Source organism: Opisthocomus hoazin, chromosome 6 (genome assembly GCF_030867145.1).
Source record: "Opisthocomus hoazin isolate bOpiHoa1 chromosome 6, bOpiHoa1.hap1, whole genome shotgun sequence".
Classification (NCBI taxonomy): Eukaryota; Metazoa; Chordata; class Aves; order Opisthocomiformes; family Opisthocomidae; genus Opisthocomus; species Opisthocomus hoazin.
Genome location: NC_134419.1, coordinates 63,919,522 through 63,943,680, shown reverse-complemented (window position 1 = coordinate 63,943,680; position 24,159 = coordinate 63,919,522). Strand labels below are relative to the sequence as shown.

Genomic DNA, 24,159 nt, shown 5'->3' with positions numbered 1-24,159 from the left:
TCCCCCCTGCTCACCCAGCAGCCCTTCCAGCCACAGGAAAGCCCTCGTTCCCCTCACCACAGCCCACCCCAGCAGCCCTCTGCCCGGGCCGGCAGATCCTCGGGAGCAGCCCCGAGCCGAGCCGGCGCAGACGCTCGCCGGCAGCACATACTGTGGCTGTGAGCGCGTTTCCTCCAGGGAGCCGTTCTGGGCATGGCACGGTGGGACGGACGCCCCTCCTGCGAGCACTACGGCAGCACCCCACGAGAGGCAGACGTCACCCACAGGCACCCACCTCGAGGAACCCAGAGCCCTCCTCTCGGAGGGTCAGCGCAGCTCAGCGATACTTCAGTGCTTGGCACAGGACCCGTGGAGGCTGGCTCGCAGGTCCAGAGGCTGGGTGGGACCCTGAAAGGACTCAGTATCAAGACAGCTAACAAGCTGGTAACAAAATAACCTATTCAATTATCATTAGATTAGACAAAATATTAGGATTTTGAGCAAGTGTGTTGATCGAGTTTTAAGATGCCCAACAAGGCACAAGCTAGTTTACGCACTCAAAATGAGGAGGCAAAAAGCCCTGCTGACCCCAGCTCTCCCGTGCGAGGTGCACAAAGCCCTCCAGCCTCACCCTGTGCCGGAACTGCTGTTCCATCCCCAGCGCACGCAACCGAGGACCCTCCTGCTGTCACCTCCATTTGGAGCCGTCTGGAGGCACCCTGAGCACCCTCGGTCCAACCTGGGGGGCGCGGGACTGCCTGGTCGAGGAGCAGAAACCGCAGCTTCTCCAGCGGGGTCACAGCCCACGCCAGAGGCAGGCGACGGGCTGCGCCACCAGCCAATGGGGATGGGGACCTCCGTCCTCCCCGCACGCTGCCAGGTCCCCTCCTCCCACCGCCAGCCCCAGACCCCGTTTCCCTTCCCCCTCTGGCACCCATCACAAGAGCTCAGCACCGGGCACAGCCAGAAAGGCGATGGTGCCAGGAGCTGGTCCATGCAGGAGTAAGCAGGGGATGTGAGGACAGAGCAGAACTGTTTTTATTGGAGGTGTCAAGAGCAGGAACAACAACAAACCTACGGGCTCCCCTCCTCAAGTGCCATCCTCTCTCCCCACCACCACCAGGGCAGTCAGCGTCATGTGTGCGTGCTACGAGACAACGGCAAGGCTTACACTTCGCTTCAGCCAAAAGCCAGGCCAAGCCCCCGGCACCCCGGGCGGTGCCGCTGCCCCCTCGTCAGCGACGGCGAGCTCGGCTTGGCCCCGCCGGCGGCAGGGCAGGACACTTGCCTTCCCCTCCGAGCAGGGGCGAGCTTTGCGCGGAAGGGGGTTTTGGTTCAGGGAAGCGACAGGAGCACAGCTCCACTGAAGCGCCAGGGGAGACGACCCAGGCTGCAGCTCCCAGCGGGACATCTCGGAGGGCCCTGGGAGAGAGCAAGCTGCGTGGCCTGAGTGGAGCCGCAGCAGCCGCAAGGCAAAAAAATGGCACCGCTGCACCCCAAAAGGGCTTCGCCGCCCCCTCTCTTCAACACAAACCAAACCGAAAGGGAGAGGGGTCAGAAGACAAACCAGGAGGGGAGGTGAAGCAGGTCTGGAATGGCGTGCGGCTCTGGCTCACTTCCCAGCCCGCCTCTCCTCCTGGCGCTTGGTGAGGATGTATTTGAAGAACTCGTAGACGGACCAGGCGATCGCCGTCGAGGGCATCTGATAAATGACCCTCGCCTGGACCCCTCTGAAGTAGGCGGTCACGCCGCCCACTTGGTACACCGTCCTGAAGGCATTGGCCATGCCTGTGATGTGTCCGCTGATGTTGGAGCTCAAGGCCAGAGACTCCTGGGTGTTGAGCAGCGTTTTGCAAACGTCCAAAGGCGTAGTGGCAGCGGCAGCGACAGCCCCTGCGCAGGCTCCGGAGACCACGTGGGAGCCTGGGTTGTACTGTCTGTGGGGGTTGAGCTGCTCTTGAAAGAATTCGTAGGTCATGAAGTGAATGGCTTGGAAGGGGATGTTCATGGTGAGCTGGGTGGTGTAGCTGCGATAGAAAGCTCCGGCCCCTTCGTTGCGCCACACAGCCCGCACACAGTCCGTCACACGCTGGTAGGGTGAGTTGTACATCTGCATCCTCTGTTTGACCACTTGGGACAGGCGGCGGCAGCAGGCAGCAGCAGCCAGGACCCCGGTGCGGAGGGGAAGAGGAGAGAGAAAGGGTAAGCATGGAGCCAGGCTTCCTCCCGGCGCCCGGAGCTTCGTCACGCTGCCTTAAGAGCCAGCGACGGACAACTTGGGCCAGCGGTGCCCTAGGGCTGCAGCCACTCAGCCCCGCCGAGGCATCGCTGCGGCATGGGCGTCACCGCCCACAAACCCCACAGCTGCCGCAGCCCCCAGGAATGTCCCGACACCCAGGCGCTCGCGCTCCGGATCCACCCGACGTCTCCCCACCCGCCACCGCAGAGCGACCACGCAGTCAGGAACCCAGGAACTCTGCTTCTGTTCGCTTATTCTCCAACAGCTCTTGATCCGGACGAGCCGGTCCCTCCCCAGCCACCCCCGCTGCAGCCCAGAATAACCACAGCGCGTCGCGGAGCCCACCAGCCAGGAATCGTCAGCGGCTGCTGCCGAAATGCAGCCGCTCCGGGGCAAGACCCGGACGCCAAAGCCCGCTCGGCCCATCCAAGAGCGGGGCAGGGGAGCGCAGCCTGCTGCTGTCCTGCCTCCTCCCCAGGACGAGCTCCGGGGAAGGAATGACAACGACCTGGCCAGGCGGCTGCCCAGGGTCCTGGCCAGACCGCGGGCACGCAAGAGCCTTGGTGAAGCCTGCACCACCACACGCCCTCCAGTTTCCAGAGGGAAAAACACGTTCGTGACTGGTCTTTCCTCGTTATTCCTCCTTCTCCCACCACGTTCCCAGACTTTGGTTACAAACTCCCTCTGCCTTTTTCACACGTGCCAGGCTCAAGCAGATCAGCCTCTTCCAGACACCTCGCAACACTAGGTCTCCCTCCTCCCGACTTCTCCAGCGCGCCTTCTGCACCCCGTTCTTCCCACTTTCTTCCTGAGCACAGAACCCAGAACCGTACCACCTCTGCCCCAGATCTCCCCACCACAAAGCCCAATCTCCACACGCTCGGAACGACTTCAACAGCACGGATCGCGCCTTCTCTCCTGCTCCAGGTAACTGTCCCCAGCCAAACCCCCGGGGGAAAGGCCGGTGCCCTTCCGGCTCCTCCCAGGCTGGGGTTTGCTGTGTTCCCCAGAACTGACCTCTTCTACCTACCCCCTCCGTAACGGGCAGCCACTGGGCTCCCCAACCGGAGCCGCGGCCGCTGGCCCCCAAAGGATCCTCGCGTGGGGCCAGTGGCGAGGAGAACACCCTCCGTCCTGCAGAGGGGACCCGAGCGGCCCAGGCAGCCCCCGATCCTCCCATCCCCGGCAGGCCAGGACCACCGTTACCTTCGGCAGGGTTCATGGCTGCATCGTGGAGCAACGTTGCTACACACCCGGCTGCACCTGCAAAACAAGAACTGCCACATGTGAAGCGCGGGGAGGCGAGGGACCCCGGGGCCCCGCCACGGCCCCGAGTCCCCCACCCAGGCACAGGAGGAGGCCCCGGGAAGGGGGCGAGACCCAGAGGCGGCCTCCATCTCCCCTCCAAGCGGTCCTCAGCGGTGCCCACCCGGAGAGAGCTCAAGAAAGAGGGAGAGGATCGCGACGGGCTGCCAAGTCCGGGGGGCCGAGCGGGACGCCCTCGGGCCCAGTCCCCGGCGACAGCCCGATGCCACCAGCCGGTGGGGGCCCGGAGGACGGCGAGCGGCCCCGCGCTCTCCCCACCGCGGCAGCTCCTTCGGTCGAGCGGCAGCCACCACGGCGAGATGGGCTCCGCAGCCACGCAGCGCTCCTGGGGCGAGCTCCGGCTCCGCCAACCCACAGCGCCACGGCCGGTCCCGGCTCGTCGGCGGGCAGCTCCTGTCCACCAGCATCCTCCCAGCCAGGGCCGGCGCCCGCCACCAGCCTGCCTCAAGCTGGTTACCGGCAGCGGCTCCGGCAGGCGCGGGGCCGGGGCATCCCCGCTGCCGGGGAGACCGCCGGGCTCAGGCTCCGCGGCGGCACCCCGACCCTGCGGCCGGGCGGGACAGGAGCGGAGCTCCCCGCCGCGTCGCTGGGCCTCTCCCGCCCCGCTCCCCAGCCCGGGGCGGCCCCGGCAGCCCCCGCGGCAGCCCCGGGGCGGGGGGCCCCGGGAGCAGTACCGTTGGCCACATGGCTGTTGCCCCCCGCGTGGATAACGTCGCTCAGCGTCTTTTTTAACTTTTCGTAGCAGGCGAAGTAGAGGGCGTGGGCCGGGCCAGCGCCGGTGGCAGTGATGTTCATGCCCCGCATGGGCCGCCAGACGCCCTCGGTGCGGGCGATGCGCCACAGGGCCTCCAGCACGTTCCGGTACCGGGCGGCGGGCTCCGGCCGCAGGCTCTGCATCCGCGTCTGCAACACAAGGCCCGCCCGGGAGGCCCGTCACCCCCCCACGGCGGGGGCCCGCCCGGGGCAGCCTCCGCCTCCCTCCCCGGCGGGCCCCGGTTTGCCGCCCCCGCCCCACCTCCCGGTACCGGCACCTTGACGCAGTCGACCGGGTACATCACGCAGTGCTCCATGACGCCGGCCACGGCCCCCGCCAGCATGTGCGTGGAGACGGCGGCACCCTGCGGCAGCGCCTCGTAATCGGGAGCGGGCGGGGAGCGCGGCTCGGGGCCCCGCGCCGCCTCGGGCCCCCCCGGGCCGGCACCGGGACCCGGCCCCGGCCCCGCCTCCGCCTCCGCGCCGCCCCGCCGCGCCCGGCCCGCGCCGCCGCCGCCCATCAGCAGCAGCAGGACGCGGCCCGACTCCGCGCCGCCCCGCGCGCCGGGGCCCGCGCCTGCCCCCGCGCCCGCCCCCAGCTCCATGGCGCCGCCGCCGCCGCCGCCGCCGCCCCGGCCCCGCGCCGCGCCGCCCCGCCCCCCGGCTCCCGCCCCGCCGCGCCCATTGGCCGCCACCGCCCGTCGCCCGCCCCTGCCGCGCGCTCACTGGCTCGGCTCACCGCCCGCCCGCCCCCACGCGCCGCGCCCATTGGCCGCCGCCGCCGCGACTCGGACGCCGCCACTGGCCGGCCGCTCCCTCCGGCGCCCTCGGGAGCGCTGCTCGTTGGCCGCCGGCACTCCCCGCCCCGCCGTCCCGCGCAGCCCATTGGGTGCCTCAACTTCGCGCCCCGCCCCGCCGCGAAGCCCATTGGGCGGCGAGCCCGCGACCTTTGGCCCTCTCGCTGTGCCTCTCGGCGGGGTCAGAGAGTCGCCATTGGCCGCCTCTCCCGCCACTCCGGCTCTCGGCGCGTGTTGTTTATTTGGGCGCCTCGGATTGGCTGAGCGCTGGCGGTCGGAAGGCCGCGATAGGCGGCGCGGGAGGAAGTCCCCGCCTGACGCCTGCCGGCGAAGGTCGGACGAGGGAGAAGGGCGAAGCCAGGCGCGGCCCTCGGCCGCCTGGGGGCGCCGCCCCGCCCCGCCCCGATTGGCCACCGCGCCGCGTGGGCGTGGCCTCGCCGGGGGCGGGCGGCGGAGCCGATTGGTCTCCGCGGCCGCGACGGGGCGGAGCGCCGCCCGGCGGGGCTCGGCTGCGGAGGCCCCTATTGGCCGCGACGGGGGCGCCTGGTGACGTGGCTGCCGGTACCGGCGGCGGCTGCCGGCCGCGGGGCGATGCGCGGGCGGGCGGCGGCGCGCGCACATGGCCAGGTGAGCGGGGCTGGGAGGGGGGGGCTGGGGCCGGCCCGGGCCCGGCCCGGGCCCGGCCCGGGCCGGTGCTGAGCTGTGGCCTCTGCCCGCAGGATCGGCGCTTCCTGCCCGTCGTGGCGCTCAGCGGGACCCTGCTCGTGCCCCTGCCCGTGGCTGCGGCAGCGCCCGGCCGCGCTGGGTCTGGCCCTCGCCGTGGGGCTGCTGCTGCTGCTGGCGGCCGCCGCCCCCCGCCGCTGGGCCGCGCCGCCCCGCGCCGCCCGGCGCGACGAGAGGTGAGCGGGGCCGGGGGCGGCCGGGAGCCCGGGGCTCGCCGCTGCCCGCCGGTGCTGAGGCGCCCCGTTCCACCCCCCGCCCCGTTCCCGGTGCCCAGGTACCTGGCGCGCATGCAGGAGCTGGCGGCCACTGACACCGAGGACCCGGCCCTCAATTACGGGGTGGTCGTGGACTGCGGGAGCAGCGGGTCCCGGGTCTTCGTCTACTTCTGGCCCCCGCACAACGGGAACCCCCACGACCTGCTGGACATCAGGCAGATGAGGGACCGGAGCAGCCGCCCCGTCGTCAAGAAAATTAAACCAGGTCGGTGCCGCCCCATACCCCCGCCCGCCGGAGGGGTCCGGCTGGTGCCCGCGGTGGGGCTGGGCTGGTTCACAGCCTCCCTCGCCCCTGGGCAGGCATCTCCGCGGCGGCGGCGGCCACCCCCGAGCACGCTACCCCCTACCTGCGCCCGCTGCTCTGGTTCGCGGCAGCCCACGTCCCGGCGCGGAAGCACAAGGAAACGCCGCTCTACGTCCTGTGCACGGCCGGGATGCGGCTGCTGCCCGAGCGGTGAGTCCATCCATCCACCCTCGTCGGGGAGCTGGGGACCCCCCGGGATTCCTCAGCCGCGACCAGGGCGCAGGCGGGAGCCTCCGGGGCTAGCGGGGCTGGACACGGGGCGTGTTGCAGCGGGGTTCCCTCTGGCTCTTGCACTGCTGCAGTGGAGCATCGCCGGTGAAGGTGTCTTAGCATCTGCCCCTCTCCTGCGTCCTTGCAGGCAGCAAGCTGCAATCCTGGAGGACTTGGTGAGAAACGTGCCCCTGGAGTTTGATTTCCTCTTCTCCAAATCACACGCAGAAGTGATCTCGGGGAAACAGGAAGGTAGGAACCGCCGCGGAGCGCTGCTTGCTTCCCTTTAGCACGTTGCTGTAATGTCCTTTTCTGCCTCGTGCAGGTGTCTATGCTTGGATCGGCATCAACTTTGTCCTGGGCCGGTTTGATCACGAGGACGGTGAGTCTGGCTGCTTGCAGAGTGGCTGGGAGGCACTGAGCGGAGCCCTCCCGGAACTCGCCGCAGCACTGGGGCCAAGAGCAGGCTCTGGAGCGGGCGGCGTCTTCCCCTCTGGCCAGGCAATGCCTGACTCCAGCTGTGTGTGCAAAACCCTCCCGGACCTGGGGCCCGGAGGGGCACCTGCCCCGCTCACAGGAACAAGTCCCTGTGTGAGGGGGGCACCTGCAGCATTTGGGGGAAGAACCAGGCAGAGAGGGCTTGTAGTGGTATTGCTATAGTGGCTTCAGCCACGGATACTTTGGGGGAAGCTGGGGGGCAGCCAGCCCCCAGTGCCAGGACCCGCTGCCCCGCAAGTGATCCCCGGGGGCTGCTTGCAGGGGTGGAGGAGCCCCATGAGGCTGCCCCAGGGGGTAACGGTGGAGGGGAGGAGATGCTGCCCCGGGCCCTGCACTTGGCTGACATGCCGCCATGGGTTGCAGAGGAGGATGCGGTGGTCACTGTGGCGCTGGGGGACCAGGGAGAGTCCCTGGTTCGGAAACGAACGGTTGGGATCATGGACATGGGCGGTGCCTCCCTGCAGATTGCCTACGAAGTGCCCGACTCGGGAGCCTTCTCCTCCCCGCAGCAGGTACGTATCTGGCCATCCGGCCCCAAGAGCAGCCCCTGCCTTCCCCGGGTCGCTGCCGATCATGGACCTCTCTGCGTCCGCAGGAGGAGGCTGCTAAGAGCCTGCTGGCAGAATTCAACCTGGGCTGCGACGTGCAGCACACTGGCCACGTGTACCGCGTCTACGTCAACACCTTCCTGGGCTTCGGAGGCAATTTTGCCCGGCAGCGCTACGAGGACCTTGTGCTGAACCAGACCTATGTGCACAACCGGTATTGCTGTGTCGCCTGTGCTGGGACGTTGCGAAATGGGGTGCAGGTTCCTTCACGCCGCCCTGTCCCCATTGGATTTGCCCCAAGAGCTGCCCGTGGCGATAACAGTTCCCACAGCCACGCTGGCAGCAGCAGATGCCCTGGCTGGCCCAGGGTGTGTGGGCCCTGCCCTTCTCCGAGCCTGGCAGGCGTTACCAGTGCCACAGCTCCCTGCCTTCCTCCTCCTCCCCTCCTGGCAGGCTGCAGGGAGGCCCCTCTGCTGGCTTTTGGCTTTTCTTGCTCTGACTTTCCCTCCTTCTCCAGCACCGATTTGCTCAGCACAACCTTCCACCGCATCCCCACCTCGAGCTCTCTGTCTCCCGTCTCTCCTTCCCTTCCCAGAGTGCTACGTGAAGCTGTCGCCAGAGCGGCTCAGTGCCCAGGTACTCCTGTGCCGGGAGCAAACCCTGCCTCTAGGTCCCGGGGGGCTGTGCAGGGGTGCGGATCCCCACAGGCTGGGTGGGGTGGGCCGTGCCTTGTTTCAGGTGCTCGGGGCACGCAGCCACAGGTCAGCGTGGCAGATCCAGCGAGTTCGGCTTCAGCAGGAGGTGGCAGGGTCCCAGCACCGTGGGGCATGAGGGGACACGGCCTGGTCTGGTGCGGGGGGGTGGGACTGGATGCGGGGCAGTGCTGGACTCGGCCTTTGGGGGGTGGTACAAGACCCCCCCCCAAGCAATTGCCTTTCCTTCCTGGTCTGTCTTCAGCCTGCATGGCCAGCAGACAGGGCTGAGCCCCGAGACGCCCTTCCTGGACCCCTGCCTGCCCGTGGGGCTGGAGGACACGGTGGCAAGGGGGGGCCAAACCCTGTACGTGCGGGGCCGAGGGGACTGGCCCGCCTGTGTGGAGCTGCTGCAGCCCCTCCTGGCCGGCCCCAACAGCAGCCAGGCCTCCCTGCTGGGCGCCTACAAAGCACCCATTGACTTTGGCAACAGCGAATTTTACGGCTTCTCTGAGTTTTTTTACTGCACCGAGGATGTGCTGCGCCTGGGGGGCCACTACAGTGCCCCCACCTTCACCTCCGCCGCCCAGGTGGGTGCTGCCGGGGAGCCACCGTTCCTGGGGCTGGGAGGGAGCGGGGGCTGTTTCCCTGAGCCCCGACTTCTCCCTTCCCCAGGAGTACTGCAGCCAGCGATGGGAGGTGCTGACCCAGCGCTTCCGCGGCGGCCTCTACTCGGCGCACGCTGACCAGCACCGGCTGAAGTAAGCGGCTTTGCTGGGGGGTGGCACGACCGGACCTCCTGGAGGGGCTTTCTCTGGGGTGAGGGACCGTGGTGCGAAGGACAGCGTCAGACTGATGCTCCTGTGTGCTCTGCCTGCAGGTACCAGTGCTTCAAATCGGCCTGGATGTACGAGGTCCTTCACCAGGGGTTCCGCTTCCCCCTGGACTACCCGAGCCTGCACACGGCCCAGCTGGTGTACGACCGGGAGGTGCAGTGGACGCTCGGAGCCATCCTCTACAAGACGCGGTTTCTGCCACTCAGGTACTGTCGGCTGGCTGGCGGCATCGCTCAGGGAAGGGTGGCTGGGGAGGAGCAGGAGTCCCCGCAGCGGGTGAGGGTTCCGAGACCCCCAGCAAGGGGAGCGGCGGCGCAGGACCCTGGTAGCACCCCGCGGCATCTCAACGACTTTCCTCCCCGCAGGGATCTCCGGCAGGAGAGCGTCCGGCAAGCGCACGCCTCCTGGCCGCGCCTCTCTTTTGTCTACAATCACTATCTCTTCTTCGCCTGCATCCTGGTCGTAGCGCTGGCCATCGTCCTCTACCTCCTGCGGCTGCGCCGCATCCACCGCCGGCAGCTGCGCTCGGCCCAGCTCACCCTGCTTTGGCTGGACAAGGTGGTGGTGCCACCGCCAGGCCAGGGCAGTGGGCCATGACACCGGTGGTACCCACCGTGCAGTTGCACCAGCAGAACCAGGACTGGCTGTCAGCCTGGGCTCCGAGGGCTCGGACTACTTTCTTAAAGACCATCTCAACTCTGCACTCCATTTCCATGTCAGAACCAGTGCCTGCGGGCCGAGGCAGCCACGGAGCTGTGCTCTCCGCCTCGCCCCAGTGCCAACCTTTGCATTCCATGGCTGTAGAGCAAAGTCCCCCGCTGCCAGCGGGCTCAAGGCTGCAGCCCTGGCAGTTCCCTCCAATAAGCAGGACGCTACCACCGAGGCAGCCAGCCTAGGGCTGGGGCCTGGAGCACTGGGCTGCCCCATGCCTTGGTCTGCAGAGCAGGCTGGTGAGGGGCTGTAGCTCATCAGCTGGGGTGGCCATTCTGCAATCTCTTACAAGCCCACAAGCTGGAGAACAGCAGTCACCAGCAAAGTTACTGCAGGAACCAGGCGAGCCACGAGTTGTTCTGCTCAGCCTGTCCCAGAGCCTTTCTTAAGAGGTGCCCTGCTCTGTACCACGTCTTCTCCTAGGACAATCCTCCCATGGTCCTGGCCAATATCCCGGGCTCAGCCCTGAGGGCTCTGGGATCGGTTCCTCAGTCACCACCAAAGCGGGCTGCGTCTCCTTGCATCCATTCTGTGCTGGGCACACGTGCTCCGTGCTGTCCCACACGCTAACTGGGCACTAGTGCCAGGACCCGTGGTTCTCTCGCCCCTGAGCGCAGGCTGGGCCTGCTGTGGGGGAACCACATCGCTCCAGCCCAGCTCACTGCCCCAGGGCAGGTCGGGGTTGCAGCTGTGCGCACAGGCATGAGCCTTCCTCCCCTGGGGCTGGAGCCCCCCGATGACCCAATGAAGTTCGTCACTTTTACTTGAACTCAGCTGTTCCCATTCCTGTAGCAATAAACAGACCTCTTGAGCCATCCAGCACCAGTCTTGTTTTCTAGCGAGCACCTCCCCAGCAGTGACGGCTCCTGGCTGTCGGCATGGCTTCCTGCTGCCACGGTGGGATGGTGGAGCTGCTCTCTGTGATTCCAGCAGGACAGCTGAGCTCAACTCCTGAGCTGGTAGTGGCAACTGAGTTGCTGTGATCCTTGGAGAGGGCATCCTTTGCTGCCCTCCTAAGTGGAAAAGCTGCCCCCCTCAGAGCCCCTGAAGGCTTTGCTCCCTGCTTTTTACCTTGTTCCCCACCTCAGTCTTAAGAAGCTGCCTGGGTAAGAGGCCCCTAAGCTTCCCCAGCTGCTGCACAGCCACGGGGCTGGCCCCAGCCCAGCTGCCTGCCACCAGGGAGGCTGGGCAGGAACCTGGTTCTCCAGCACATGCTGTTGCCTACCTGTGACCCTGGTCCCACAGGACGAGCATGCAGGTGGCAGCAAGGACAAAACTTTCCATGCATGAGTGTGCTGCCAACCTGCTCAACAACTGAGGATCCCAGCCTTATTCTCATGGTGCAAGAGGAGGCTCAGGGGGGGAAGTCTGAATAAAGCCAAGACTGTTCCTCAACCTTAAAGTAGCAAGTGACTCTGTCTCCAGCATCACTTACTAGAAAAAGGATTTATTTCCACAACACAAATTTAACACAGACAAATAAATAAATAATCTGATAAATAAGGGGAAACCTAAACCACAATGCTCTATTCGGTTCTTCTCAGAGCCTGGACACAGGTTTGAGGGGTGGTGGTACCTAGACACTACTGCAGCACCTCCACTGCTGAAGTGGGAGGAGACACAGCACCCCTGTAATCCCCTCCAGCAGGCTGCCAAGCGGCAGAACCCGCTGCCCTGAACCTTCGTCATCGTGCCCAAGGGGGTCCGCGTGCTCCTCCAGGACCAGCCTTCCCTTCTCACACCCACAGCCAGAATCTGTCTTAGCAAGGATCACTCTCACCGCAGGGGACTGACCACACAACAGAGGATGCTATGGGCTCCCGCCTTGCCACGCAGAGTGGCAGCCGGTGCCTGAAGCAACCAGGGATATGGTAAGGAGTTGCGCAGCTTGGGCTATGGGCAGGGATTTCAATCGGGGGGGGGCTAGGGCTGAGCACCGTGGAGGGAGCAGGACAAGCACTGCAGGGATGGGACCCGCTGGCACTACACAGAGATCTCTCTCAGGCTGGTGCTCAGTGTCCGTGACTGCAGCACTTGGCCAGCTGAGGGGATCTCTCCCTGGCAGCACGGCTGCTCCCAAGGCCGGGACTACCAGGCCCTCGTCCCGGGCAGGGGTGCTGCTTGCCACGCTCAGGGGCCCAGCCATCATCGGTCCAGGTTGCAGTGCTCAGGGTGCGCTGGGGCAGCGGGTCCAGCCTCTGTCCCAGCACCTCTGGGGGCTGCCTGGTACGGGAGGGCAGAGGCTGGAACAGCGGCAAGAGCTGGGGGAGGGAGAAAGGAGAAGTTAGCACCAAAGTGCACCCCTGACGGAGCCCCCACAAACCTAGAGAACCACTGGCTCAGGGGGAAGCGCTCGGTTTGCTCAGGCCCAGCGCAGTGCTAGCAGCCCCACACTGAGACCAGCTCCCCACAGCCACCACGCACAGAAGCCAAAGCACCTCCCACCCAGCGACGACCAGGCTGCAGCTCCCTCCCCAGCCAGACACAGGCTGGCAAGCAGGGACACCTCTGCCACCCCAGCCCTCTACCCACTCACGGTAATGATTTCGGGGGGGGGGGGGGAGTGTCTCCGTTCAGGCGCCGGCTCCCAGGGACTGCTCACTCCCAGAGGAAGCGCACGTACCAGATGGTCTCGTTCTTCAGCTGGGGCCCGAAGAGGGGGTTGGCCTGGGCCAGGATGGCGATGAGCCAGCTGCAAAGGGACCCAAACTGCCGTCAGCCCCGGCAGCACGGGGGCAGGGAGCAGGACCCCGGGACGCTGCTGCCCCGGGGGGTGGAGCGCCCGGGAGGGGGCCAGGCCGCAGCCCGAGGCTGTCCCGTTCATCCACAGGCAGGAAGCTGGGCAGCGGCCACCGGCCCCGCTGGAGCCACATGGAGGGCAGGGGAAGCGCGTGCGGGGGGCAGGTACCAGGGCCCGGTCCGCAGTACTCACAAGAGGTAGCAGCACACGGCGGTGGTGACCAGCATGGTGATGATCACCCTGCGGAGACACCGGCGTTAGGACGGGCAGGCCCGGTCCCGCACCCCTCCGCCCCCGGTACCCCTCCGCCGCCCTCACTCACCCGCGGTTCGGCCCCTTGGGCACGAACCAGGGGGCGGCGACGCCCACGAGGCCCCAGAAGGCGGAGAAGAGGACGATGGGCAGCGCGAAGCTGTGCGCCGTCATGGCTGCCCCGCACCGACACACCGCCGCCACCGCCGCCGCACCGGATGTCGCTCCGCCCACTGCCGCGCGCGGCGGCCAATCCGCGGGCGGAGCGCGGCGCGCTGGCGCCAACGTCGCTTCTCATTGGCAGAGACACGACACCGCGCGGACGCCAGGGGGCGCCAAAAGGAGACGCTCGCCCGCCTTCCCCCTCCTGCCCCGTCCCCTCCGCGGCGGCGCGGCTCGGCGCCCCCCGCCCGGTGCCGGCCGGGCTCCCCGCACCCTTCCTCACCTCGCTCCGGGAAGCGGGCACCCAGCCAGACACCAGCCGCTCCGTAAAAACGCCTTTATGTTACAGAGTCCGCACTCGCGCCCACCGCCTCCTCCCTGCGCTCGGCCCGGCCGGGCCCACTCTCTCCGCGCACCCGGGGCAGGGTGCGGGGGGGTTTCTCTGCCGCTCCCGGGCCCCGCGGCGCAGCTCCCCCAGGAGGGCTCTCCCTTGTCCGGTTACTTGGGGACCCGCCGGAGCTCGGTCATGAGCCAGAGCGCCACGCTGAGCAGCACCAGGGAGCCGGACTGGTGCGTGGCGGCCAGCGGCATGGGGACGTACAGCAGCAGGGTGCCGATGCCCAGGCCCACCTGCCGAGAAGGGAGACGGGGTCAGAGCAGCTGCGGGTGCAGCGCTGACCCGCGTCCCCCACGCTGAGCGTGATGTGGAACGGCTCACGGCTGTGGCCAGACCTCCCGCTTGCGAATTCAGACCGAGCATGCAGTGTGGCGAGGCCCCGAGGCCAGGCACCTCTCAGCCGCAGGCTCCTGGGTCCAGCTCTGCCTCGTGAACCACGACAAAGGTCTAGAGGGGAGGAAGAAACAGAAGGAAAAAAAAAAACCCTCCCAGACAGTACCTGCACGCAAGCCACAGCCAGTAAGGAAGTCACTGCTGTCCTGGCCCTGCGAGGGAGAGGGATCTGCAGCGAGAAAAGGTACAGCGCTGCGACAGCCGTGACCGTGGTGATGCCCTGCAGAAGGGACGAGAAACCACCACCCTTCAAGGGAAGCGCAAAGGAAACGGGCGCAGCGGCCGCTGGCTGTGCCTTCCGTGCAGCAAAAGAAACTCTGTGAGCAGCATTTAACTGTAGAAAGGTGTTAACAGCCATGACCAAATCCCAGAGCTCCCATGCGCACCAGTTTAACAAACCTGAAATTTAACTGAAGTTATTGAGAGTTCCATTTTTCTCCAGATGAATGCTTTACTTTCCAACAGCTTCTCCTCAGTTCCTCAAGCCACTAGGGATTATTTCTGCCCCCTCCCCACCTGTCACCTCGACAACTAAAGGTGGAAGCTGTCACCTGGAAAACCGATCCCACTTCCACCGCTTGGCTGCAGCTCACCAGCTGTGCAGGTCACCCCAGGTGATCCCTCTTCCAGGTCACTTCATCTTTCTATTTAGTCTTAGCGACGGCTCAGTCCCCAGCGGTGCCGGCAGTGGTATTTAACACCTGGATTGCCCTAACCAGCTTTTTTCACAGGGTGCTACCGGTGTAAAGCAAGTTCAGAAATGCTGGAGGAAACACCAATACTGGGATTTCCCAGTTTTATTTCACATAGCTTTCCCAGATATTTCAGCAGCAAGGCCACCCGGGTCTGTAGCTCATGTTATGGAAAAGGAGACACAAAGAGACAAAGTCTGTGATTTGCACAGGAGGAAGACATCCTTAAGGAAGGAGACCACATTAAAAATAAATGTGTGCTAAACTTCCTCTTTCTGCAGAAGCAAATTGGCAACACGCTCTCAGGACCTTCGGACACCCTGGGTATCACTCAAGTTGACAGGACTGTGGCCCAGAGAGGACAGCTTAGCTGCAGGAGGCAACCAAGAAGCAACACAGACGCCGCAGGAAGACGGCACTTACCAAGATCCTGTGGTCAAACTGCACAGTCGTAGGATTCTCAAAGATATTTCTCAGCATGGGGGAGAAGGCGAGGAGGTCATCTGGGATCCAGCGCTGCCCCATTTTGGGGAAGGAATTGTACACGAGTCCAGCATCCAGCCCCGCGACAAAGGCACCTGTGGTTCCAGAGCAGAGGATGAGACCACAGAGCAGGCACCGGCGGCACTCCAGGCTGCGCAGCTCTTCAACCCAGCCTGACCCAAGAGCTCAGCTTGATCCTGAATTTCTTTTATAAACACATACAGAGGTCACACAGCAAGAGGCAGGCTGGAAGGCACATCTCCACCTGCTCAGGAAAGGCCAGTGAGGGAGGCTCTCAGCTGGAAGCTCCCTGGCAGCAATAAAGTTTTCCCAGAGAACACGATGTGTTTGCTCAGTGTCCCCACCAGACCAGAAGAAAAACAAGGCAGAGAGGAACAAGCTGCGGATGGGGCAGCAGTAAGAAACACTCTTACCTGAAAGAGCGGTAAGAAAAATGAGAGCTGTAGTGCCATGAGCAAACTGTCGCAGGCGAAGGAGCTGATGCGTCTCAGGTAACTGTAAAATGCAAAAAAAAGAGAAAATAATCAAGGCAAAGCATTACCAGTGCTGTCTGCAGCAGGTAAGAAAAGCCTTCACTGCATATATGGGCCAAGGGGTTGGGCTGTATTCGACAGGAGGAATCTAGGGACCACCACGCAGCACAGCCACACTTCAGTGGTTCCTCAGAACCACAACCAACCAAATCCAGCCCTGTGCAGAAACCAAAGAGGCCACTGGACAGTTGCTTGCACAAACCATTTAGCTCGGCCAGGCACACCCCTGCCCGAGTTTACACGAACTCCGAGACTAATGGCTTCTGAGCGGAACAGCACGAGTCGAAGGAAGCGTCCCATGACTGAGAAGTTTACAGAAAGGGTATTTTGTAATGCAATATTAGATCAGAGTCAGGAACAGAGACTAAAGTGGAAGCACAACACCCTTCCCTCGCCCTTCACATCACCCCCCCAGCCGCCTGAACTGACCCGACCCTGTGCTTTTGACTCCCGACATGCCACCCCATACCTTGTGTCGTGGAAGCAGCAAAGACAGCCCCGTCCACAGGCTCGCCGCGTACAGAACCAGCGCGGAGCCGAGATGGGCTGCCAGCCGGTACTGGCTGACCCGAGGAATGTCGTACGAGTCTGGCTTCTCTTCCAGCCCGCTCTTCACCATGTACCATCCCAGCACCCCCTGACAACAGGAGAGCAGTTAAGAGCCAGACAGGGCAGCAGTGACTGCGGAGACCAGACAGACATCAGGGGCAAAGCAACTCCTTTCTTCCACCTTCAACCAGCTACCAGCGCTGGCCTCCCCCCAGGCTCTCACGAATCCCACCGCAGCATCAGCAGATACTACGGGAGACACTGCCGCTCACCCCTGCGGCGACTGAGCTCGCTCACCTGGAAGCAGACCAGCCCGCAGAGCGCGAGAACGCGGCCCTTCATGGGGCGGCTGAGCCAGCCCTTTCGCCAGAAGTAGGCGGCGGGCAGGATGTAGGCCAAGCCCACACCGCGGCCCCACATGCGGTGCGAGTACTCCATGTACCAAATGAACTTGAACTCCGTCAGTGTCATGTCGCGATTCAGGCTGTGAGAGACAGTAACACACAGAAACGCTCCGTGTGATGGGGCGGTCCTGCTGCCCGCGTCGGAGCCACCACCAGGCACGCTTCGCCTGCCTTCCCCGTGGCGTCAGAAAGCATTCCCCGCTCTCACAAGGGCTCCCCGAGCAGCTCAGGCATCCGAGGGACGCTCCCAGCCCCAATCTCCCTCCGCACACTTACATTTTAAACTCCGGGAACTGCTGGTACTTCTGGAACTCGGCCTCCCACTCCTGCTGCGTCCTCGGGGGCTTCATCTCCTTCACCAGGTGCCAGTCGACCATGGACAGGCCCGATTCCGTCAGCCTGGGGGCAGGCGGGCGGGCACAGCTCGCTCCCTGGCACCACGCAAACCCACTGCACCCCAGCGAGAGCTGCGGCCCGCACTGGGCAGCCCCCAGCCCCGCAGCCAGGAACGGGGCGGAGACCAGGCGGCCGGCGAGTGACCCACCGGGCCCCCGGTCACCGGCAGCGACCCCCGGCCGGCCCCGCTGACAGTCCCGCTCCGGCCCCGCCGCCTCCCCTCGCAACCCGGGAGGAGGGCAGGCACCAGGGCAGCTCCCGCAGGCAGCTGCGGGCCAGGGGCGGGCGGTGAGGTCCGCTGCCTCCCGGGGCGGGGCGGGGCGGGGGGGGCCGCACTCACCTGGTGACGCCGCCCAGCACCACGGCACCGGCCACGGCGCCGCTGCAGGCCAGGAGCCAGCGGCCCACGGCGCGGGGAGGGGCTGCCGGGAGCGCCTGCTGCAGGAGCCGCCGCGGGAGGAGAGAGCCGGGGGCGGGGCCCAGGACCGGTACCGGCCCCCCCCGCCCCCCAGCGCCGCCGCAGCCCCGCGCGGGCAGCAGGAGCCGGAAGCCGCGCGCCGCACGCAGCATCCCGAGTGACCCCGGAAGTGGCGCCGCGCCGCCGGAAGCGGGGCGAGCGCTTCCGGACACACCTGGGCGTCACCATGACAATTCCCCGGCACGTGACCGAGAGCCAGCAGCGACCCCCGCGCGGCGCCAGCGCAGGTGAGGGCGCGTGCGAGGCGGGGGCGGAGCCCGGGCCGGGGAGGGGGCGGGGCCTCGACGCCGGGGGGCGGGGCTTCCGCCGCAGCGCGCGAGCGAGGCGCGCCGGCCTTCCACCCTCCCGCGCCCGCCCTCGCGCCCGCGGGCGGCGCGGGCCCGGGCCGCGAGGGGGCGCGGCCGGAAGCAGGAGCGAGGGGGCGGGGGCTGAGGCGGAAGCGGGGCGGGGCAGCGGCCGGGCCGGGCCGGGCGGCCGCCATGGGGCGGGCCGGGCTGAGAGCGCCGCTCTCCCCCAGGTATGGATGATGGCTTCCTCATGGAGGTGTGCGTGGACTCGGTGGAGTCCGCCGTCAACGCAGAGCGCGGAGGTAAGGCCCGGGGGCCTCGGGGCAGGGGGCGGCGGTGGGGCGGCGGTGGGGCGGGCCCCGGCGTCCCCGGTTCTGACGCGCGGCTCTCCCCAGGTGCCGGCCGGATCGAGCTGTGTGCGGGCCTTGTGGAAGGAGGGACCACCCCGAGCATGGGTGAGCCTCGGCCGGGGCTCCCCCGCCCCGCGGCGGCCCGGGGCACCCCTCCGAGGGCTCAGCTGGACCCGCGCCCTCTGAGCGCCTTCCCGGCCCTTCCCCGCCCTCTGCATCCCGTCCCACCCCACCTGCCCCGTGTGCCCGTGCCCCGTGTCCGCGCCCCGTGTGACCCCACACCCCCCGTGTACCCCTCCCCCGTGTCCTTCCCGCCCCTCTTGTGTGCCCCACCTCACCCCTGTGTTCCCCTCCCCCGTGTCTGTCCCCCTCACCGTGTGCCCGCCGCCCCGTGTACCCCTCTCCTGTGTCAGTCTCCCTCCCCGTGTCCTTCCTGCCCACCCCATGTGCCCCACCTCACCCCCGTGTACCCCTCTCCCATATTAGACTCCCCCCCTCCCCTTATGCCCCCACTCATGTGCCCCACCTCCTCCTGGCTGCAGCCGCCGTAGCCTGGCGCTGAGCTGCCTCTCCCCCGCCCCTCTCCCCCAGGACTGCTGCAGGTGGTGAAGCAGTGCGTGCGGGTCCCCGTGTTCGTGATGATCCGACCCCGCGGCGGAGATTTCCTCTACTCAGACCGGGAGGTGGAGGTGATGAAAGCCGACATCCGCCTGGCCAAGCTGCACGGGGCTGACGGGCTGGTGTTCGGGGCCCTCACTGAGGACGGGCGCATTGACACAGAGCTCTGCACAGCCTTGCTGGGTAAGAGTGTCTCCAGTCAGAAACGCTGTGCTGAGCTCTGTGTGGTATCTGTGCTGTCACTGGGGCTGGGAGTTCACGGCTGCCCTGTCTGATGCTGTAGGAGGAACTGCAGGGTGCTTTGGTCTGCAGGTCTTGTCTGTGGCCTTGCCATCTTTCTCCAGCTGCAACATGTGAAATAGGTAAGAAGCTTTGCAGATCAAGGGCTGCTGCCCCAAGCAGTTCACACAGTTTGAAGCCACCTGGGACATAATAGCAGGGTCTAAGAAGGAGAGAGGCATAGATGAGCTGCTTTGGGGGTACCAGGCTATTAAACTGTCAGAGTCAGGCTATTAAGCTGTCGGAGTCTCTCCTTCCTCCATTTCCTTTGCGCTTTGTTCTTTTCCTTACGTCCCTGCTCCAGGTGTCTAGGATATGTCTCTCCAGGACTTTGGCTTTGTGGGTAGCTGGCAACTCATCTTTGTATAACACATCCAATGAGAAAAGATAATGAACGAGGTGGAAACACATAAAAGGCTACTGAAGCTGCATAAGAAATTGTTAGTCCAGACCCCTAGCATGTAGAGAGGAAGAGAATTTGCTTCCACATCTTTTTCTGTGAGCTCCAGCCAGAGCTAAAGAACCTTTCCCTTGTGATGTGGTGCTGAGGTTCTTGTGTGAAGGTGAATGTCCTGTAGGGAGTGCAGCTAAAGAGAGCTCTTGCCAGGATTTGTCTCTGCTAGAGCAATAGGGTGCTCTGCTGGAACCAGTTTTTCCAGGGCAGGAGGCAGCTGGATTTCTCTTTGTAGAAATAAACGAGCTTTGCCCAGTAAATAGAGCATCACTGATAGAGTTTGCTGTGATCTGAGAGCAGAAATTGTAAGTAGCAAAATAAATCACAAGAATCAACTCTCCTGCTTTCACAGGGCACTGGTCCTGTCCCTTCCCCAGGTAGATGCTCCCTTCCTGCAGAGAAAGACATCTCTGGTGGGAGTGAGGGTTCTCCATGATCCACATGAGATGGAGGATTTTGGTGTTAATCATGAAAACAAAGGTTTGGTGGTTCCTCAAAGGGCAGAAGAACTCTTGCCCACCAAAGAGCCTGGGCAAAGAGAAGCAGTAGCAGCAGCTGCATTGTTCCCAGCAAGTACTGGGACTCTTCTGAGCTCCTCAGGAGTGGCTTGAGAAACCTTTGCCTTCTTCCATCTCATGTGCTTTTCTGGTTCTAGCATAAGGAGCTCTCTGTGCCAGCCCTGACTGACCATATGTCTTCTTATTGCAGCGGTGTGCCGTCCCCTGCCAGTCACATTTCACAGAGGTGAGTGACAGCGGCCCTGGCAGGGACTGGCCTCTGCCCCACTGCTGCCCTGCTGCCAGGGGCAGGTGGGCCTGGGAGGTAGCTGAGCTTAATGCACGTTGGTGATTCTTTGGAGGGGGGAAGGCTCTGCATGCTGTGCAAGAGCAGGCGGTGGCTCTGCTGTTCCCCCGGGAGGGGAGAGGTCCAGGCCTGGGGGCTGTGTGACTGCCCTGTGTGGAGAGGAGGTGTCTGAGGCGCTGAGCGCGGTGGCCCTGCCACTGCTGCGTGGGGGACGTTGTAGTCAGGAGCTGTGGCTCCCTGCGGCGGTGGCTGGCTGTGAGAAGGATCCTTCCTATTATTGTCTCCTGAGCTGTCTGGGGGACAGGGCTTGAGCATGATGCGCCGAGTGATTTCTGAGCTGTTGCATCGATCTCTCAGCCTTTGACATGGTGCACGACCCTCTGGTGGCACTGGAGACCCTGATTTCTCTGGGATTTGAGCGGGTGTTGACGAGTGGCTGTGACAGCTCAGCGCTGGAAGGATTGTCCCTCATCAAGAGGCTTGCGGAGCAGGTGAGTGTTCCCTGGGTTACCGTGGCTGCTTCCTGGGCCTTGCCTGGAGGCAGCTCTTTCATGGGAGCCCTCGTTTCTGCAAGGGAATGTCTTTCCAGGAGAGCTTGCCCTGCTTGTCTGGCTTGACCTTCATCTGTTTGCCCAAGCCCATGTGGCTGGACCCCGAAGTCTCCCACAGCACGGACTGGTTGGGTTGTTCTCACTCGCAGCCCAGGAGGAGGGCAGTAAGAGCTGCTTTCAGCAGCTGATGTCATTCGCCCATGTAAACAGCAAAGTGAGGTCCCTGCTGGGGTCTCGCAGTTCCTGCTAGGAAAAGGCAACGGATGCACCTGAGAGGTCGCCGGGTGGGATAGAGAGATAGGAGGAAATGGTGACAAGTCAGCTGTAACTGCAAGTCTTTTCCACTTTTCCTTGTAAAACATGAGTAGTACAGAAAAGATTGGTGAGAGTACATGAGTCATAAGCCGTGGTGACATCCATGAGCTTGCTGATAGTACTGCATGTAAAGGTTCTTTGCTGCCCCACAAATGCACGCGCGGATGTAGTGCTGAGCAATGTCACTAACACAGTGTTCTTCTTTCAGGCGAAGGGCAGAATTGTGGTGGTGCCAGGTAATGTTTTTTTGTCAGTCGTAAGTGGTCCTGCAGTCCCTAGGTCCTGCTTCCTAGCCTCTCGCCCTAGGGTGCGCTGCCTGATCTGGCTTTCTGAGCCAGATCCCCAGGAAGAGGAGCTCCGGCCCTGGTGCGAGTAGAGGCCATGCAGCCAGCTGGGGATGGCAGAGCCCTGCAGCTGCAGCTCGCTGGAGGATTTGGGGACAGCTCCAGATCTGTGGGAGAGCATGAACCAAGGCTTCTCCGTCTCTTTTCATGTGCCCCGGTCTCCGTTGTCCCAAGGGCTGTCTTTTCCCCTCTATGTAGCTGGCCCTTATCCCTTAGGGGGTAGGTCCCGGGGTGGTTTCAGCTCTGGGACGGTGCTGTCTGTGCCGTGTGTGACAATGTGACACCGGGATTCTTCCCACCAGGGGGTGGCATCACAGAGCGCAACCTGCAGAGGATTCTGGAAGGCTCCACTGCTTCTGAGTTTCACTGCTCTGCTCGCTCAGCTCGGGACTCAGGGATGAAGTTCAGGTAACTGGTTATTTGTTTATTTATTAGGAAAACTGCCTTGTACGGGGAAAAGCTGGATTAATGTGAACATGAGTTTGTAGAACAGGCATCAATTTCAAGCAGCTTTCTGGGTGCTAACTGTGCTCTTGTGGCTGGGATCGTGATGCCTGGCTCTGTGTTCTGCAGCGTACGAACCCAGCGGTGCTCAGCATCTGGACACGAGCTCCGTGCGTAACTGGATCCTTGGGGCATTGCTGCTGCTGCCCTGGGGCTTGCGAGTGCACTTGCGTGGCGCTTCGGAAGGCAGGTTCTGGTGTAGGTGCCTTCAACACTAAAGGAGTGTGTAGGGTCTGGGAGGGCAGAGGGCTGTGCCGCTGAGGAGTGAGGGATGGCTTATGTTTGTCCACAGGTCTGCACTGGGTTTCTGTTGATGCTGTTGTTTCTTGCCTTTGGATTATTCTTCTGTCTGTTACTGTCTCATCTTTGGTCTGGGTGGTACCAGCAGGTTCTCTGGCCACTGCTGAGACTGGGGGAGATAGGGGGCTTTCCGTAGTGTGTCTTACTCAACTGTATCACCTGCATCTAGTAAGCAGCCGTTTTCCTGACAGAAATCCGAACGTCGCCATGGGAGCGTCCTTCTCTGCCCCGGAATACTCCATAAAGGTGACCGATGTGGCCAAAGTGAGGACCCTGAACGCGATCGCAAAGAACATTCTGTAGCGGAAGGCACCATCCTGGAACAAGAGCACTGAGACTCCGGGGTCTTCCCTGCCACGTGGACAGACGGGTACCGCTTCCGTTCTCGGGCTGCAGAGGATGTGAACTAGGTGACGAAGCCTGACGTCGCTTCCCTTGGCTTCCCCTGAATGACCCGTCCCTGGCCTGGAAACATACGGTGGCCATTTTAAATAAAAGGACTCGTTCCCGGATGTTGCAACAACAAGCTGTTTGACAATATTTGGGAGCTGAGCAAATAGGGGGATTGAATTGCGTAGCACTGCATGTGATTGTCAAATAAACACTGCAGCTGCCCCCCCCTTGCTGTGCTTTTTAAAATGTGTTTTTATTTTATAGATAAGACTTTGATCTATATCTCATAGCTCAGTACAGAGTGCTTTGGTGTCAGTTTGACATATATACTGTGAACAGAGAAGTCCAGATGGGCTCATCTGTGTGACACGAGGCAGAAACACTCCCTAAGGACAAAGTAACAGCAAATAAGCATTGGGCTGAGTACATGACTCTAGTGTCAGGAGAGGTAGGTCTAAGAGCTGCCTGCTGGGTCTGAGAGGCAAGAGCCAGACTTGCGCTGAACTAGTCAGGCCTCTGCTACACCAGAGGAGAAAATAATCACATCCAGAGTGCCAGGGAGGGGAACGTCACAGCCGCCGCTGGGAAACAAGGCCTGCTGTGGTTGCCCAGTAGGATAGCTGGGAGTTAGCAATGCAGCAGCTGCTAGGTAGAGAGAAGCACACTGACACCGAGCACATGAGCTTTTAATGGGGAGGAGCTTCTGACTACCTGACTGATGAGGTGAGCTAGCTGTGAGGCGTCCTGGGCTGTGGTGCGTGAGTGCTTGAGGTGGGATGGGCATGTGGTGAGATACGGGGAGGACAGGGTGCTTTTTCTCAGGGACTTTCCAGGTCCTTTTCCTAGTGTGAGGCACAAACTATCTGCTTGTTGTCCAGACAGTGGTTGGGGCAATGTGTCTGTTGGGTCATTGCTGCCTAGTCAGAACTGAAGCCTTAGACTCATTTCGGTTACCCTGCAAAATACCCAGTGAAAGATCTGAACAGCGTCAGAGTGGTCCGTTAAGAGAGTAGAGACTCGGAGATAAAGCACCTTTATTTTTGCCACCTGCTCTTCTCTAAAAGATCCACAAAGCTGAAGAGAATCCCCCTGACAGCAGAGACAGCGGACCTGCTTAGGAAGCAAAAACCAGGGTTCAGGTCTGTCTGCCCGTCTTGGCAACAGCATACAGCCTGTAGGGATGTACGGGAAAATGTAATACTTGACACGGTGGCAGCACCTTTTGTCACCTGAAACAGAATCAGGTGATTGAAAACCTATAACCCAGACTACCTACGTATCTTCAGCCCGAAGGGTACATCCACCTTCTCACATGGATCCCTCAGAGGTATCCGTGTCTCCCAAAACACGCCTTAGGAATGTACATGGTAGTTCTCAACACAGGAGCTGGGAAGGGAAGTGCTGGTGTCAGAACCTGCTTCAGCACTCACAGATGTGCAGGCAGTAGGAAGGATCCAAACTCAGAAGAGGAAATTATTTAATGTGTGGCGAAGGTAAATATAGTTCAGGACACCTGATGTAAGAGTTCATGGCTTATGTGGTGAGATTTCATCAGTCGTGATGACTACG

General features: G+C 63.3%; 5 protein-coding genes across 10 annotated transcripts; 2 read left to right on the top strand and 3 right to left on the bottom strand.

Annotated features, from left to right (window-relative positions):
* Window positions 1–999: 999 nt before the first annotated feature.
* Window positions 1,000–6,174, bottom strand: SLC25A28 (solute carrier family 25 member 28). 3 transcript variants are annotated; one of them, XM_075423532.1, is made up of 5 exons: window positions 6,096–6,174; window positions 4,576–4,662; window positions 4,219–4,447; window positions 3,425–3,481; window positions 1,000–2,109 (listed from the first exon to the last, which is right to left on the bottom strand). In XM_075423532.1, the coding sequence occupies exons 2-5, from the start codon at window positions 4,639–4,641 to the stop codon at window positions 1,592–1,594; spliced, it is 870 nt and encodes a 289-aa protein (XP_075279647.1). In that variant the 5' UTR covers window positions 4,642–4,662; window positions 6,096–6,174; the 3' UTR covers window positions 1,000–1,591. The 3 variants fall into 3 exon arrangements, with proteins under 3 accessions (XP_075279647.1, XP_075279646.1, XP_075279645.1); XM_075423531.1 differs by lacking the exon at window positions 6,096–6,174 and having other exon boundaries at window positions 4,576–4,917; XM_075423530.1 differs by lacking the exons at window positions 4,219–4,447; window positions 4,576–4,662; window positions 6,096–6,174 and adding an exon at window positions 3,648–4,197.
* ENTPD7 (ectonucleoside triphosphate diphosphohydrolase 7) lies at window positions 5,682–11,363 on the top strand. Of its 3 annotated transcripts, XM_075423527.1 has the most exons (12): window positions 5,682–5,721; window positions 5,814–5,993; window positions 6,092–6,297; window positions 6,393–6,546; window positions 6,755–6,858; window positions 6,932–6,988; window positions 7,468–7,616; window positions 7,700–7,866; window positions 8,610–8,934; window positions 9,020–9,105; window positions 9,225–9,386; window positions 9,546–11,363. In XM_075423527.1, exons 1-12 carry the CDS (start codon window positions 5,714–5,716, stop codon window positions 9,775–9,777), a joined length of 1,830 nt encoding a protein of 609 aa, XP_075279642.1. In that variant the 5' UTR covers window positions 5,682–5,713; the 3' UTR covers window positions 9,778–11,363. The 3 variants fall into 3 exon arrangements, with proteins under 3 accessions (XP_075279642.1, XP_075279641.1, XP_075279643.1); XM_075423526.1 differs by having other exon boundaries at window positions 9,225–11,363; XM_075423528.1 differs by lacking the exons at window positions 9,020–9,105; window positions 9,225–9,386; window positions 9,546–11,363 and having other exon boundaries at window positions 7,700–8,288; window positions 8,610–8,717.
* Window positions 11,364–12,060: 697 nt separating this feature from the next.
* Window positions 12,061–13,129, bottom strand: ATP6V0E2 (ATPase H+ transporting V0 subunit e2). Its single transcript, XM_075423535.1, has 4 exons — window positions 12,954–13,129; window positions 12,824–12,871; window positions 12,428–12,583; window positions 12,061–12,152 (listed from the first exon to the last, which is right to left on the bottom strand). Exons 1-3 carry the CDS (start codon window positions 13,055–13,057, stop codon window positions 12,490–12,492), a joined length of 246 nt encoding a protein of 81 aa, XP_075279650.1. The 5' UTR covers window positions 13,058–13,129; the 3' UTR covers window positions 12,061–12,152; window positions 12,428–12,489.
* A 238-nt stretch (window positions 13,130–13,367) lies between these two features.
* On the bottom strand, window positions 13,368–17,637 carry COX15 (cytochrome c oxidase assembly factor COX15). The gene is given in 9 exon segments (XM_075423529.1): window positions 13,368–13,675; window positions 13,942–14,055; window positions 14,951–15,105; window positions 15,445–15,526; window positions 16,034–16,201; window positions 16,411–16,597; window positions 16,794–16,916; window positions 17,254–17,507; window positions 17,509–17,637. Coding segments are annotated over 9 exon segments (1,266 nt in total). The 5' UTR covers window positions 17,560–17,637; the 3' UTR covers window positions 13,368–13,543.
* CUTC (cutC copper transporter) lies at window positions 17,532–22,822 on the top strand. Of its 2 annotated transcripts, XM_075423533.1 has the most exons (9): window positions 17,534–17,618; window positions 17,909–17,980; window positions 18,074–18,133; window positions 18,620–18,829; window positions 20,088–20,123; window positions 20,541–20,674; window positions 21,258–21,285; window positions 21,696–21,801; window positions 22,389–22,822. In XM_075423533.1, exons 1-9 carry the CDS (start codon window positions 17,558–17,560, stop codon window positions 22,498–22,500), a joined length of 819 nt encoding a protein of 272 aa, XP_075279648.1. In that variant the 5' UTR covers window positions 17,534–17,557; the 3' UTR covers window positions 22,501–22,822. The 2 variants fall into 2 exon arrangements, with proteins under 2 accessions (XP_075279649.1, XP_075279648.1); XM_075423534.1 differs by lacking the exon at window positions 18,074–18,133 and having other exon boundaries at window positions 17,532–17,618.
* The last annotated feature ends 1,337 nt before the right edge of the window (window positions 22,823–24,159 follow it).